The sequence below is a fragment of the Lutjanus erythropterus genome, chromosome 13, assembly GCF_056507025.1.
Source record: "Lutjanus erythropterus isolate fLutEry1 chromosome 13, fLutEry1.hap2, whole genome shotgun sequence".
NCBI classification, from domain to species: domain Eukaryota; kingdom Metazoa; phylum Chordata; class Actinopteri; order Lutjaniformes; family Lutjanidae; genus Lutjanus; species Lutjanus erythropterus.
In genome coordinates, this window is record NC_139329.1 from 3,437,521 (window position 1) to 3,451,351 (window position 13,831).

Genomic DNA, 13,831 nt, shown 5'->3' on the forward strand with positions numbered 1-13,831 from the left:
TTGATTTTAATGCTGAGAAAGCAACAAACTGTGTGTTAAAGCACTAACATGCACATCAGAGAGAATATTTGGATCAAACTGACTAAATTAAATGGTCTCCTCTGTTTTAGAGTTGGGACAAAACTGTATTTAGAGGAGGGGGGGGGGGGGGGGGGTGATTTTTACTGTTCAATTATGCTGGGAAAATATATTTTAAAAGATCACACACTTGGCAATTAAACCTGGTAACAGGCCAACCATCTGGTGATGAAATTAAAGTTGCTGTAAAGCAAAAAGGAACTTTTTGCAGTTGCTGAAAATGTGAAAACACTGAAAACTATGTAGCACCGAACTGTGGCGTTAGACTGGTAAACTGTTGACCTGAAATACGGCTCGGTGACGTGCCAGAGCCATGGTCCCCCAACGCTGTATAAGCTCTCACCTTCCCTAACGGTCACTTCAGCTCACTCCAGTTCCAACAACAAAACACAGCAGAAAAAAAACATCTTGTCACCGTCCTCTGGCTCCGGTTTTGTCTGGACATGTCCAATAAAGCTGCTCAACAGGGCGTCCATGTTTCAGGTGGTTTTCAGGTCATAGTGGTGTTTGATACTGAGACACTGGAGTGGGGGCGGCACGGTGGTGCAGTGGTTAGCACTGCCGCCTCACAGCAAGAAGGTCCTGAGTTTGATCCCCGGCTTGCTGGAGCAGGGCCTTTGCATGTTCTCCCCGTGTCTGCGTGGGTTCTCTCTGGGTTCTCCGGCTTCCTCCCACAGTCCAAAGACATGCATGCTAGGTTAATTGGTGACTCTAAATTTCCCATAGGTGTGAATGTGAGTGTGAGTGGTTGTCTGTCTCTATATGTCAGCCCTGTGATGAACTGGCGACTTGTCCAGGGTGAACCCCGCCTCTTGCCCAGTGTCAGCTGGGATAGGCTCCACTGCCCCGTGACTCTTTGGGAATAAGCGGTTACAGAAAATGGATGGATGGATGGACAGTGGAGTGGACACTGCGTTTCAGAACAGAGAAAACTGCTTATTTTTTCATGATTTTGAGATCTAATTTTATATACTGCCTGGATGGTTAATAACACGTTTCTGTGGTGTGACCAACTCAGAACACACATTTATTGTTGCTTCACACGATCTTTAAGCTGGACTGTGTGACTGGAGACTGAGAGACATGGTCTGTTGGAGTAACTCAACAATTTCCTGCATGCAGTAACATCAGCGCCCACAAATCCATGGATAGCTGCTGATGGCAGCTGTATTGTCTGTCTCAGAGCAGCAAGATAATGAGGTCCGAGAATACACACACAATGGACACAGTGCAATACACAGCACAGATGATGATCCAGACATTACGTAGCCTGGAGGATTGTCACTACTCTGCTATAATGGTGACATACACTGACACATTCACTCACTTTTCTTTTCTTTTTCTCATAAAGTGATGATCTCAACTTTTTCCTACCCCTACACACACCACTGAGGTGGACAACAAAAAACAAAGTTCAGGATACAAAACATGCAACGATGAAAATTACAGATGAAGAGCTAATGACTTCCAATTCTATTCGACATTTGAGGTTAAACAAATGATGCTAGTGAGCTAATGCTTTACCAACCTTAACAGTTAAGTCATTTTGTAAATCAATGAGGCTCCAGTTCCATTATGACTTGTTTTGGACTCAAGGGCTTGGGACTTGGGTGCAAAGACTTGACACTTACTTTTGACTTGCAAAACAATGACTTGGTCACACCCCTGCTGATCCTCTGCCTCTCCTCTGTAGTAGAACCACTGCAGAAGAGGTGCGGAAGACCAGGAGAGAAATAAAGAGTGAAACAAAGTTTAATCAGTATGATCTATGAAGGGGAAATAAATGACCAAGTTTGCTGATTCTATCCTGCTAAATGTATTTCACTAAAATTCAACTTTTGAATCCTTTTTTTTTTATCAGTTCCATCCCCTGTTATTTTTACTGACTGGTAAAAAAATGTATTTGGCTTTGAAGGGGGTGCATGCCAGAAGAAGTTTGGGAACCACTGACCAGTGTTGTGCTAGTTACTGAAAACCAGTAACTAGTTACTGTTACTGTTACTAGCTACTTTATTTCAAAAGTAAAGTAGTTTACTTACAAGTAAGTTTACTGATTACTTACACCAAAAAGTAATGCAGTACTGTGAAAAGTAACTTTTTAGTTACTATGAAAAAAAAGGTTTCCCATTAATGCCCTTATAGCCTTCATTTCAGTACTGTTTTTGCACTGGAGATTAATACAATAGAAATTGGCTGCATGTCTTCTACAACATACCCTGTAATGGCTTTATCAACTCTTTCCTGGTTAGCAGGAGCAGTCAGTCCCTCAGTTCAAATCCAGCCGCTGTTGATCAGGTGGTGGAGGCATCACAGTCTGTATCTGTACTCTTAGCTACTAGCTTCGTCGCAGCATGTTGTTTCTGTAGGTGTTTCAACAGGTTTGAAGTGCTATTTTGGGCAGTAGGTAAGATGTTTGATCCAAGACACAACTTACATTTAACTAAAACGTTCTTGTCTTTGTGCTCGACAAAGGTCAAGTAGTGAGAATATCTCCATGTAAAGAAACTTGACTTGGGCTCCGCCGCTGACGCCATGATGATACCAGTCTTGTAAACAGACACGCACACACAGCGTGTCTTCTCCCGTCTCCCCGCTGACACACACACACACACACACACACACACACACACACACACACACACACACACACACAGGAAGATTCAGGACTACACAGCTCTGGCTGCAGCTCAGTCTCTAGCCGAGACTACACAAAAAATGACATAAAATAACGGAGTAACGCATCATGTAGTAACGTTAACTGAGTTACTGAATTTAAAAAGTAATGCGTTAGATTACTAGTTACTTCAAAAAATAATGGCGTTACAGTAACGCGTTAGTCCCAACACTGCCACTGACCTACACAGATCAAGCGCTGCCATTAGCTCACAGACCAACCACCAACTTTAGCTACACAGAACAAATGATATGTCTTGTCATGGGTGACAAATTACAGCTCAGCTGAGAAGTACGCAATTAATATGTACATCCCGTGCTGTCACAAACAGGAGCCTCTTGCCGATGAGTAGATACACACTTTTGTCTGTGCAGTGATATGGTTCGCATGTGGTTTAAGGGAAGTAGCTCCTGCAAGAAACTGGTCACAACCAGGTCAGTAGATTATCTTTAGATTTCTGGACATTGCTATCTTTTTTTTTGGTGTTTTGAGCCATGTAGTTCCATAACGATTTCTAGTCTGTCTTGCTTGACACTGTCACTGACTGACACTTCCCATCCCACCCATCTAAGCCTGTACATCTGATATGGTGCTCCAGCAATTCATAATAATACTTGTAGACTGACGTTCTTGCAGAGAGAAGTTTCAAAAGGATCAACACTGAGGCAGCAGAGTTGGGTTTTGTAGTCTCTAGTGTGGATCAAGTTCCCTAATGTTCTGCTCTGCGTGGTGAACACCAGCATCTTTCAGTGTTCATGACCTCTGACATGTATTCTACAAGCCCATCCTAAGGTACATGCATGAAGTCTCTTAAATAGATTTCTCAGACAGAAGACATTATACAGCTGTTCTCACAGGCTGTATGGTGTGTTCTATGTGTGCCATACTTCCTTTATGCATTTGGACTCACAACGCCAGCAGAGGCGCTTCCCGTTACAGAGCCTTGCCCTGACTGACGGGGCTGTGACATTAAGCAGAAGCACAAACATTTTGCAGAGTAAATATGTGTCTTGGTGACAGTGTATCTGTCTGACTGGAAAACAGTGTTCGTATTTGTGTGATGCCAAGCTGTGGAATGCTGGGATGGTCATGTTTCGGGAAAACGAGGTCTCTGACTGACCTCAGCCTTCTGATCACACCGACGTGTTAACAGACGGTCACACTGATGGGCATGGACTAATGTTCAGGGCACTTCATTAGAATCTCACCGCGTATTTTAAAATAAGGAACAGGGCACGCACATTGCAACACCTCACAAAACACTCTAAAATGTATCTAAGAAGGTTGGTGTTTAAAGGGATAGTTCACCCAAAAATAAAAATTCTGTCATTATCTACTCACCTTCAGGCTGATTGAAGGTTGGATTTATTTTTTTAGGCCACAAAAAACGACTGGACCAGTTTTCAAATGTAAAACAAGGACAGAATAAAAACATAAAATGCCTCCATACTACTCATCTGGAGTAATCCAAGTCTCCTAAAGCCCCAACCGTGTTTTTAGCCTAAATCTTCACTGTAGATTCATAGCTTGCAGCCATGTTCATGTGCACATGAACACCTGGTCTAAATTCGGTGTGTGTGGTGTCACGGTGTGCAAATGATATGTCAGGACTTTAGACATTTTTAGATTTTTGTTTTTTTCCATTTTTTTTTTTCCATTTACGTTTTTACGTCACCATTCACTTCCATTGCTTGGGAGATTCTGCAACGCTGTTTTCCTGTGAAACTCCAGCAGTGTTTTGTAGATTAACAAAATAAACCTAACCCTCAATTGGAACAAGGGCAATAATGACTCAATTTTCAATTTTGGGTGATCTATCCCTTTAAGACTGTAAATGAGTTCAAGTACCTTTCCTTCAAAAGTCAGGTAAAAAAAAAAAAGTGTCCAACACTGTTAAATTTAATTCATTTCAGGCAAATCAAAGTGCTGGCCTAATGTCTTTACGCTCCATGATACTCTCACATATGACTACTGTCTCACCAGTTGGTCACTCACAGGTACAACAACCCATAAACCCTTTCAGTCACTTTTCAAAAAAGTGTTTAAGTCCAAAAAACTTTTCTCTTACCATCACTGTAATTTCCTCATTATTAAGGGCAGCATGACTGATGGTTGGCACTCTCTTCCTGTTCGGTGTGGGTTGCCTCCTACACTTCAAAGACAAGCAAGTTCAAAATTCAATGGAATTAAATTGATTCAATTAGAATAAAGCCAAATAAAACTTTGACTTTAACCTCAAAATACCATTTACTTTGAATTTATACATATATACAGGTTTCTTTTAGCACAATATGAAATAACAATAGACATTTTCTCCTGTGTCATGTATGGGGTGGAAAAATTGCAAAAATGTGTGTGACCTGAAACACAGAGGGGTAAAAATGGATGTTCAACGGCTTATATTCATTATTCATTTATCAAAACGTGGCCTGAAGGGTGGGAGCAACAAAAAGTAATTGAAAAAAGTGAAAGTGATGAAAATGATTATGAATTCTCCAGGGCATCACTTACTTCAGATGGACTAGTTGCACAGCAACCATTTTGACAAGTCATAGCAGGACACTTGCAGGCGTATTAAAGGGATAGTTCATCCAGAAATGAAAATTCAGTCATTATCTACTCACGCCTGTGCCAGTTGAAAGTCAGGTTTAGTTTTTTTTTAGTCCACAAAACACTGCTGGAGTTTCACAGGAAAAAAGTGTTGCAGAATCTCCCAAACATTCGAAGTGAATGGTGACCAGTTTTCAAACATTAAAAAACAACAGTGTAATCCAAGTCTCCTAAAGCCCCAACATGTCAGGTTGAGCAAAAAAAAAAAGTTATTTACACCATGTTGTCAGCTTGAATCTTCACTGTAGATCCTTAGCTTGGAGTTACATTCATGTGCAAATGAAAATTCAGTCATTATTATTATCTATTCTCCAACTGAAGGTCGGGTTTAGATTTTTAGTCCACAAAACACTACTGGAGTTTCACAGAAAAACACTGTAGCAGAATCTCGCAAACAATGCAAGTGAATGGTGACCAGTTTTCTTTTTTCTTTTTCTTTTTTTTAAAAAAAAGGAAACTAGAAAAAAAGGCATAAAATGCCTCCATACTGCTTGTCTAAAGCCCCAACATACCAAGATGACTAAAAAAATGTTATATACACCATGTTTTTAGCCCAAATCTTCACTGTAGATCCTTAGCTTGCAGCCATGTTCATGTGCACATGCACACTGTCCAAACTATGTGTGTGTGTGTGTGTGTTGTGACAGTGTGCAAATGACATATTGGGACTTCAGGAGACTTGGATTACACCAGATGAGCAGTATGTATTTATTCTGTTGTTATTTTATGTTTGAAAACTGGTCACCATTCACTTCCATTGTTTTGTAGATTCTACAATGCTGTTTTTATTCCTGTGAAAATCCAGCAGTGTTTCATGGATCAAAAAACTAACCCCTTAAATCAGCATGAGGGTGAGTAGATAAGGACTGAATTTTCATTTTTCAGTGAACTATGCGTTTAAGTCCGCCTGTGTCTTTCTTGTTCTGACAGGTCAGGATGTCTTGTTGTGCAACTGGTCCATTATCCAAATGATCAAAAATACTTCTGAAACTGTACTGGGTCAAGGCAAATCTAGATTTACAATGCATCAGTGGAGGTACAAGGAAACCAATGGCTATTCCATGGAAAAAACACACTGAATAGAAATCTGTGTGATGCCTGCTTTTATACTCCTAGTGGAGCTTAATTTTTCTCATTCAAACATCAGGTATTTTCCACCATTAGTTCCTAAATCTCCCTGGTGTTCACATTCTCGGACACTATTGGTAGGGTTGTCCCGATCCAATATTGATATCAGATATTGATCTGATATCAGCCAAAAAAACGATTATTGGATTTTATTGGACTGCATCTAAAATCTCCGATATAAGCGCTCCGATAAGCAGTCCATTTTCCGCTCCAGCACTTCTATCCATAGGTGACTCTGGTTGCTGACTATTGTTCTCTGTTTGAGTAACATCACTTGATCAAGCCTTTTCTAACATTCCACACTACAAAATAAGTAATAAAAGTTGTATGATTCGTGCTGATATTGTATCAGATCGATATCGGTATCGGCCAATACTCAAGAATCGGTATCGTATCGGAAGTGAAAAAGTTGTAACTATTGGTTCCCAATACTTCCTTGGATAGTTGAACTTTAGATAGCAGTCATTCCACACTACTGACCTTTTAACACTAATGTGTTGTGGTACACTCAAAATTTATTCTGCTTAATGACGCCTAATGTTTCACAATTTGTACTTTCACAGCTTGACACACCCTGTCTTGACTCAAGGTTAGCTTCTGCTTTCATTTTTACTTCTGCACTTCTTCTACTGATTTTACACTGGATTGAAATAGCTACACATTAAATCAAAAATAAATTATGATCAGTCAAAATCCACAATTATTAGACTGGATAGTCAGTCAAAACAATCAGACACCACAATATGCTTCTTCATCACCTTTATTTTTCATAGGGATGCACAAAATGATTTTTTTTAATTGATACAGGTGACCGATATTCACCTGCCTCCCATAGCCAATACCAATAAGATAACCAATGATTCCACACTTTTATATTTTAAAAATAAGTTTATACAGCCTGTAGTTTGTGCACATCTGAGGGTAAGATGTTGTGAACAAAGATGGATGATTTAATATTCCACAAACCTACTAACATCACTGTTACAACAAGAAAAGAACATCTTCATTCAGTTTTTCAAGTAAAGTTAATCAAAAAACACAAAAAACAAACTTGGCTTTTATGGAGAATTTCACCTTAGAATTTAAGTTAAATTCTTTGACATATCTGTCCAATCAGATATTATAGCTGATATGTATTGGGTAATATGCACTGATACTGACATAGACCAATATATGAATAAACCAATAACAACTGATAATTTATTGTTCCCAATATTTATTTTTCATTCCGAACTTTTATCAGTTCTTTTTTGTTGCTTTCACCTCTCATAGCGTCATGCTCCAATGTCATGAGCATAAAGCCAGTGAGATCAACTGCTTAGTTTTCTAAATATGTGTTACATATATCAGTTATAGCGGCTTCATTGCGTATAGTTGGTTCATTTAAGAAAGAAACTGGGGAGTAAAGAAATTCCAGAGTCTGGACATTAGGCACATTTGAGATGAGAGATTTAATGCTAAATATATTAATCTTCTATTATGCAACAAAGTTTCCACCTGTTAACAAGCAGATATTGTGTAGCTGATAATAATAATAAAGGTCATATATATCTGCAGATTACAGGTAGCCTACAGGTGATCTGTTAGTGTCTGTTAGTGAAGTCTGCTGGAAACTGCACTGCAGCTTTTTGTCACCCCCTCCTGCTGTGGCCGCCTGATCTCATCTAATCTCCAGGCGAAGTGCAGTTCATATTGAGCAAGTCCGCTGACTGATGCTGAATAAAGGTTCATTTAAGAGAATAAAGTATTGTGCAATTGTCCTAAAATATTCTAATGAAAAGATCAGTCCCCTCATACACACCAGTGTATGTCTGTCCAGGCAGTGGGTGATTTATTAAGAGCCTGAAACATAATTGTCAGTCAGTACAAAATACCAGGGAATGTATTTTGGATATTCATGATCCCAAGAGCTTGATTTTCAAACATATTGTAGTGGGGGGCCCAGGATTTTTCCTCTACTGCCACCTTGAGGCCAAAAGTCCTACATGTACACAAGATATCTCATACTTCCAGGCTCCTTTCCCTCTAGTTTGGTCATTACATGATCTACACTGCCTTTGTTAAGTGTGGCCATATGTTTCGGAAAAAGTCATGATGTAAAGAATCACTTGATTGTTTGTGTGATTCTCCTGCTGTGGTGGACATGAGGATGCAACAAAGCTCCCTAAACAGAGTCAGTGCAAACCTTTGAACATCAAGATGCATCAATTCATGGTGTTTTAGTGGGCTTATTTTGTAGTGCCTGGAGCAGACTTTGTCACACCAACTTTAATAAGGAGACAGAGTAGAACAGGCCCTCTCTTTAAGGTCTAGTGTGTATGATTTACTGGGATCTATTGGTGGAATGTGGCAGAAAAAGAGTGCCTTGCTGTGCGCCCCATGGGACATAAATTCAGAATAAAAATATGAGCAGAAGTGTGTGGCAGGGAACAAACTATTTTTTGATTCTGTTTGAACTGTGCCACGAATTACGCATGTGCTGTGTTTCAAATATAATTTCACAAGTCAAGAAAGTCTCAGCTTGTCATAGGTTTGTTGTAGTTTAGTTTTGTGTGAAACCACTCAGTGAATTACATCTTTTGTCTCGCACAGTATACACCAACACCGATCTCACTGCCCCTTGTGATGTTATCTTACCGGTTTTATCCAGTGACTTCTGGTCCTTTTATCAGCTGTGGAAAGAAAGAACGACTACACCCTGTTACAAAAACACACAGGCATCGTAGCTCCAGCAGCTAAGCTAACATGGAGGACTGCTATGATTGCTGGGACGTTCTCCCTCCAAAAAGAAAATCATGACATCACTTACGAGACTTCTGGGTGTGTAGTCTTTCTAACTACGTATCTTCACAGTCCGATACGAACTGGAACTGTTTTCTTGGAAATTTATCTTTTAAACTAACAAATAACATACGTGTAATTCATAGCACAACTCCGTCTAGTAGCTTTGCTGCATGTGCCAAGTCATGTTTGAGCCACCAGAGCCAGAGGACAGTGACAGGATAGTACTTCTTTTCTTCTGTGTCGGCTTGTTTGAACTGAAGTGAGCTGAAGTGAACTGCTGGGCTGATTTGGACTGAGAGAATCACTAAAGGTACATTTGTAACTGACTGTTAGGGAGGGTGAGGCAGTGACATTCATGTGTCTGTTCATGGGGCTTATATAGAGCTGGGGGGACCATGGTTCCATCACATCACCAAGACATGTTTCAGGTCTGCCCAAAAACTCCTGAACACAGAAATGGTGAACAACGGTTTAATGAGTTCTCAGTGTTTTTACGTTTTCAACATCTTTGTTCATCTTCCAACATGTATCATGTGTTTAAAAGAAAAAAAACTTCTGTTTTCTTTCTTAAGGACTTTAACATCATGTATTATATTGAAGCCAATTACCTGAAATCACAACTTTAGTAAGATATAAATAAGTATTTAAAGTAATTTTGGCTGCAAGTAAGAAAACCAAAACTGCAAAATGGTTAGAGCCTGATGAATGTGAAGTCTTTTGTGTTCTAAACGTGCAGTTTATTTCAGTCTGTTCCCAATATGTCCTCACGCATTTTTTTCCCTCTTTTTTCAGTTTGTTTTACTTCACTTTGTTGTTTTTTTTTTAATAGTTTTACACTAGTTTTCTAGTAGTTCTAGTGGATTCTACTGCAGAAAGAAAGTAGTTCCTACATGAAACTGCTCACAACAAGGTCATGATTTTTAAAGAGACACTGGTATTGAATTTTTGAATGTTTTTCCAGCTCTTTGAGCATCCAAGTGCCATTTAGTCCCCTCTCTTTAGAGAGAAAGCAGACATCTCTATGGCCGATATAAAAAAAATCTAGATGGAATGATGGATGGAAGTAGTTCTACAGGGTAGGGGAAAATTTTCTATTTTTGATTTTGGGGTCAACTTGCCCTTTAAAGCGCCATCTTATTGGCCTGTCCACTGGCAGAAATATCAGCATTTCAGGCTGACACAATATTTAATTTTAAAGCCTTTACTGGCCGATACAAACAACACACAGATATCATCACACATCATCAACATTTTCCTTCCAGATTCAGATAACTGAACTTTGCAAGTTGCACTAGTACAATAAAAATATACTATTACTATTTTTCAAATCTGTACCAAACCCATATCAGTGTAATATGATTGCTGTCATTGGTGTATGGCCTGCTTCAGGTGGTATCACACTGGTGCATGCACTTGCATACTTGCCGATACCTGATAGCACATTTCAAACATTTCTGGGGCATTTTCCAATAATGGTATCAGTTTAGGAATCTTATTTCCAATGTCAGGAAAATTTGAAGCTTCAAGTCCAAAGTATATTGTTAAATTATTTAATAAGAAAATGCAGATAAATCAGTCTTGGCAATTTTCATTTAAAGAACATAATAGCAAACAGAGAAAAATAGGTATTGTGAAGTAGAAAAACTGAAGTGAGCAGTTAATGGTGAGTGAGTGTCTCAGCTCTCTGATGGTGGGGGGGCAGCCCTGCGTACAGCCCTGGCCAGGGCTTGTTGGATGACCGGGTAGAGTTTATAGCATCCCTCGATGCAGGTCCGAACCCCAGCTGTCAGTGTCTCCTCAGCCATTTCTCCGTCTGACTGCAGCCCAGAGATCTGGTTCAGGCTCGGGAGGAACGCCACGGTCAGACAGCCCTGGTTGTCGCCACCGACCGAGCTGCAGCTGTTTTCCTCCAAGTAAGAAGGATCGACCACGAAAGAGGTGCCGTCCTGGCGAATGGAACAACCGAGCACCAGGTCGTACATTTCGATCCCCGCATCAGCGAGAGCGAGAGAAGCGCACGTGACGGCATGGGCCAGAACCGAACCGCTGTTCTCAAGAACCATTACGTTGACCTCGATCTGAGAGCGGGGATATTTGTGGAGGCACACGGCCGGCTGCAGACTCTCGTGCAGCATTAAGGAGAGATCCTTGTCATGGCTCCCCTGAATCCAGGAGCCCCTCTCTGGGCAGGAAAATGGAGCGAAACGCATGTCAGTGGTCAACCTGGACAGACAGAGAAAGACAGCGTTTTATTGTCTTTGTAAAGTATCATGGACACGCATCAGTGTCCACTTCAAACACACAATATGAAATAGTGATGTGGATGTTATGACCACTATTAAAAGAAAAAAACATATCTTTTTAAATCTGTTTTTGATAAAAGTGATGAGTTATTATATGTCTTGAGTAAATAATGTAGCTGGAAGCTATTTTTTGTCAGTCAGGGCTTATCAGTTCCTCTAGGAAGTTACAATAATGCAATTTCAACAACTAAGGCAAATTCAACCAATTCCTGTGAATTCTGCATGACCCTGCAAATTTGTCCAAATGTCACAACTTTGCTTTACAACTTTAATCAAACAAAGTTTAAAATTTTACCCATTAATCTATTTTGTTCAGGTGTATTATATGGACCATATACCGATGATTTTTGCTTGGGCTAGTTTGCACTGATGATTTATTTTTTATTTTGATGATGACTTTTTATGGTACATGTTTCAGTCTGTCTTTTCATATCTTGGGACAGTACTGGAAATGAGGAAATGCATATTTCCTCTATTTATCCATCAAGAGAGTTTTGGAGATATAGGCCTTAGAGATGTCTTTCTTGAAATACTGAGCCGGTTACTCAAGATAATCCACTGATGTTACTGTGAGCAGTTTCGTGTAGGAACCATTTTCTTTCTACCGAACGACACCCACCAACCGTATCACTGTGCAGAGGGACGCATGCATCTCGTCATTGACAGGGCAGGATGTAAACAATAATAGCATCCTCCTTGGCTGAGCTTTAACCTCTCATCCATGAATACATGCACACTTTCTTCTGTGTGATGATATGTTGGTATTCAGTAGATAGAAAATAGTTCCTGCATGAACCCACAACAAGGTCTGTGGATTATCTACATCATGATTTCTGCTAAGTGTTGCTGTTGAGTTTTTCAAATGTGTTTTCTTTTTTTTTGCCGCTTTGAGCTCCAGCTGAGTGCCATCTAGTCACATTATATTTGAGAGAAGGCAGACATCTCTTCAGCTGGTATCTCCAAAACTCTGCACCTCACACAAAAATGTCTAGATAGATGAATAACACTACAGTTAAGAGGAAAAATGTATTTTAGATTTTGGGGTGAACTGTACCCTAATTAAAGGAAATTCTAGTAATATTTCACCCATACATACAGCGCTCATGATACTCCTCACAGTATATTAATGCTACAACACCTCACATGAAACTTGTTGAACATTTATCCTCAGTGGTCATGCCAATGAATATTTATGTTCTCAGACAACAATGACACATACTGCACATGACTACAACAGGAGGAGCAGTGTACCGCAACCTGTCTTGAGGAAATAATGTAGCCAGAAGCTCTTTTTCGCATTCCATAAAATAACATATCAGCAAACCCAAAAGGAACTTTGGTCAGCATATTATATTATTTGATCTGGTTTGCAATGAGCTTCTGTTATTTTGTTTAATGTCACATGTTTCTGTCTTTTGCATCTTTAACAGGGCTGCAACGATTATTTTCACAGTTGATTAATCTGTTAAATATTGTCTCAATTGATCGATTAGTTGTTTGGTTCTCATATGTCTTGTTTTCTCCACAACCCAAAGGTATCAAGTATAATGTCAGAGGAGTAAAGAAACCACAAAATATCAATGAATTAATTAAAGTAACTAATTTAAGAAACTATAATCAGAGAATTGACTGTTTTTCTTAGTAAAATACTCAAACCGATAAATGATTAACAAAATAGTTGGCAAGTACTGTAATAATTGATTATTAATCGATTTGATTAATCATTGCAGCTCAAATCTCTATAGCAAGCCTTATCTGTCTGTCTCATTGATTCAACTTCTCATTTGTAAGTATTACACAGTCATTACATTTGTGTGTTTACTGTGACCAATAAATAAGTCAAGTAAAATAAATGAACACACTTTAAAATCACTAAATACCTTCCACTTTTCATATCGGTCTCATCTTTCCGCTCTGTTTCTCTGGGGCCGTAAACGCAGCACATCAGCTTGGTGTTTCCAGCCTCGATGTACGCGGAGCCTTTAGCCTGGCTCACCAGCCCGCAGCGGACAAACACGGGCCGCACGTCCACTTGATCCCGCTGCCGACCGTCCGCTCTGGGGCCATGCGAGGGGAGAACAACCGCCGGTTTGCACGAAAACAGAAACGGGCTTTGAGACACCTCTGGGCCGCGTACGCGTTTGGTGTCGGTCGGCATGGTGCAGTTAGACAAGTGAATTGAACTGGTCCACCACAAAAACCTGTCCCCCAAGAAACAGAGCACGCAGAGAAATGATTCCGCTATTGCGTGGCA

The 13,831-nt window shown here is 39.9% G+C and overlaps 1 protein-coding gene across 1 annotated transcript; it reads right to left on the reverse strand.

Annotated features, from left to right (window-relative positions):
* Positions 1-10,445: 10,445 nt before the first annotated feature.
* On the reverse strand, positions 10,446-13,801 carry exosc6 (exosome component 6). Its single transcript, XM_084733278.1, has 2 exons — positions 13,458-13,801; positions 10,446-11,497 (listed from the first exon to the last, which is right to left on the reverse strand). Exons 1-2 carry the CDS (start codon positions 13,733-13,735, stop codon positions 10,951-10,953), a joined length of 825 nt encoding a protein of 274 aa, XP_084589404.1. The 5' UTR covers positions 13,736-13,801; the 3' UTR covers positions 10,446-10,950.
* Positions 13,802-13,831: the final 30 nt, after the last annotated feature.

Coding starts and splice junctions, on each gene's coding strand:
- exosc6 (XM_084733278.1), bottom strand. CDS start 13,735: ATGCCGACCGACACCAAACGCGTACGCGGCCCAGAGGTGTCTCAAAGC. Junction 11,498..13,457: donor ACCGATATGAAAAGTGGAAG/GTATTTAGTGAT, acceptor CTGTCTGTCCAG/GTTGACCACTGACATGCGTT.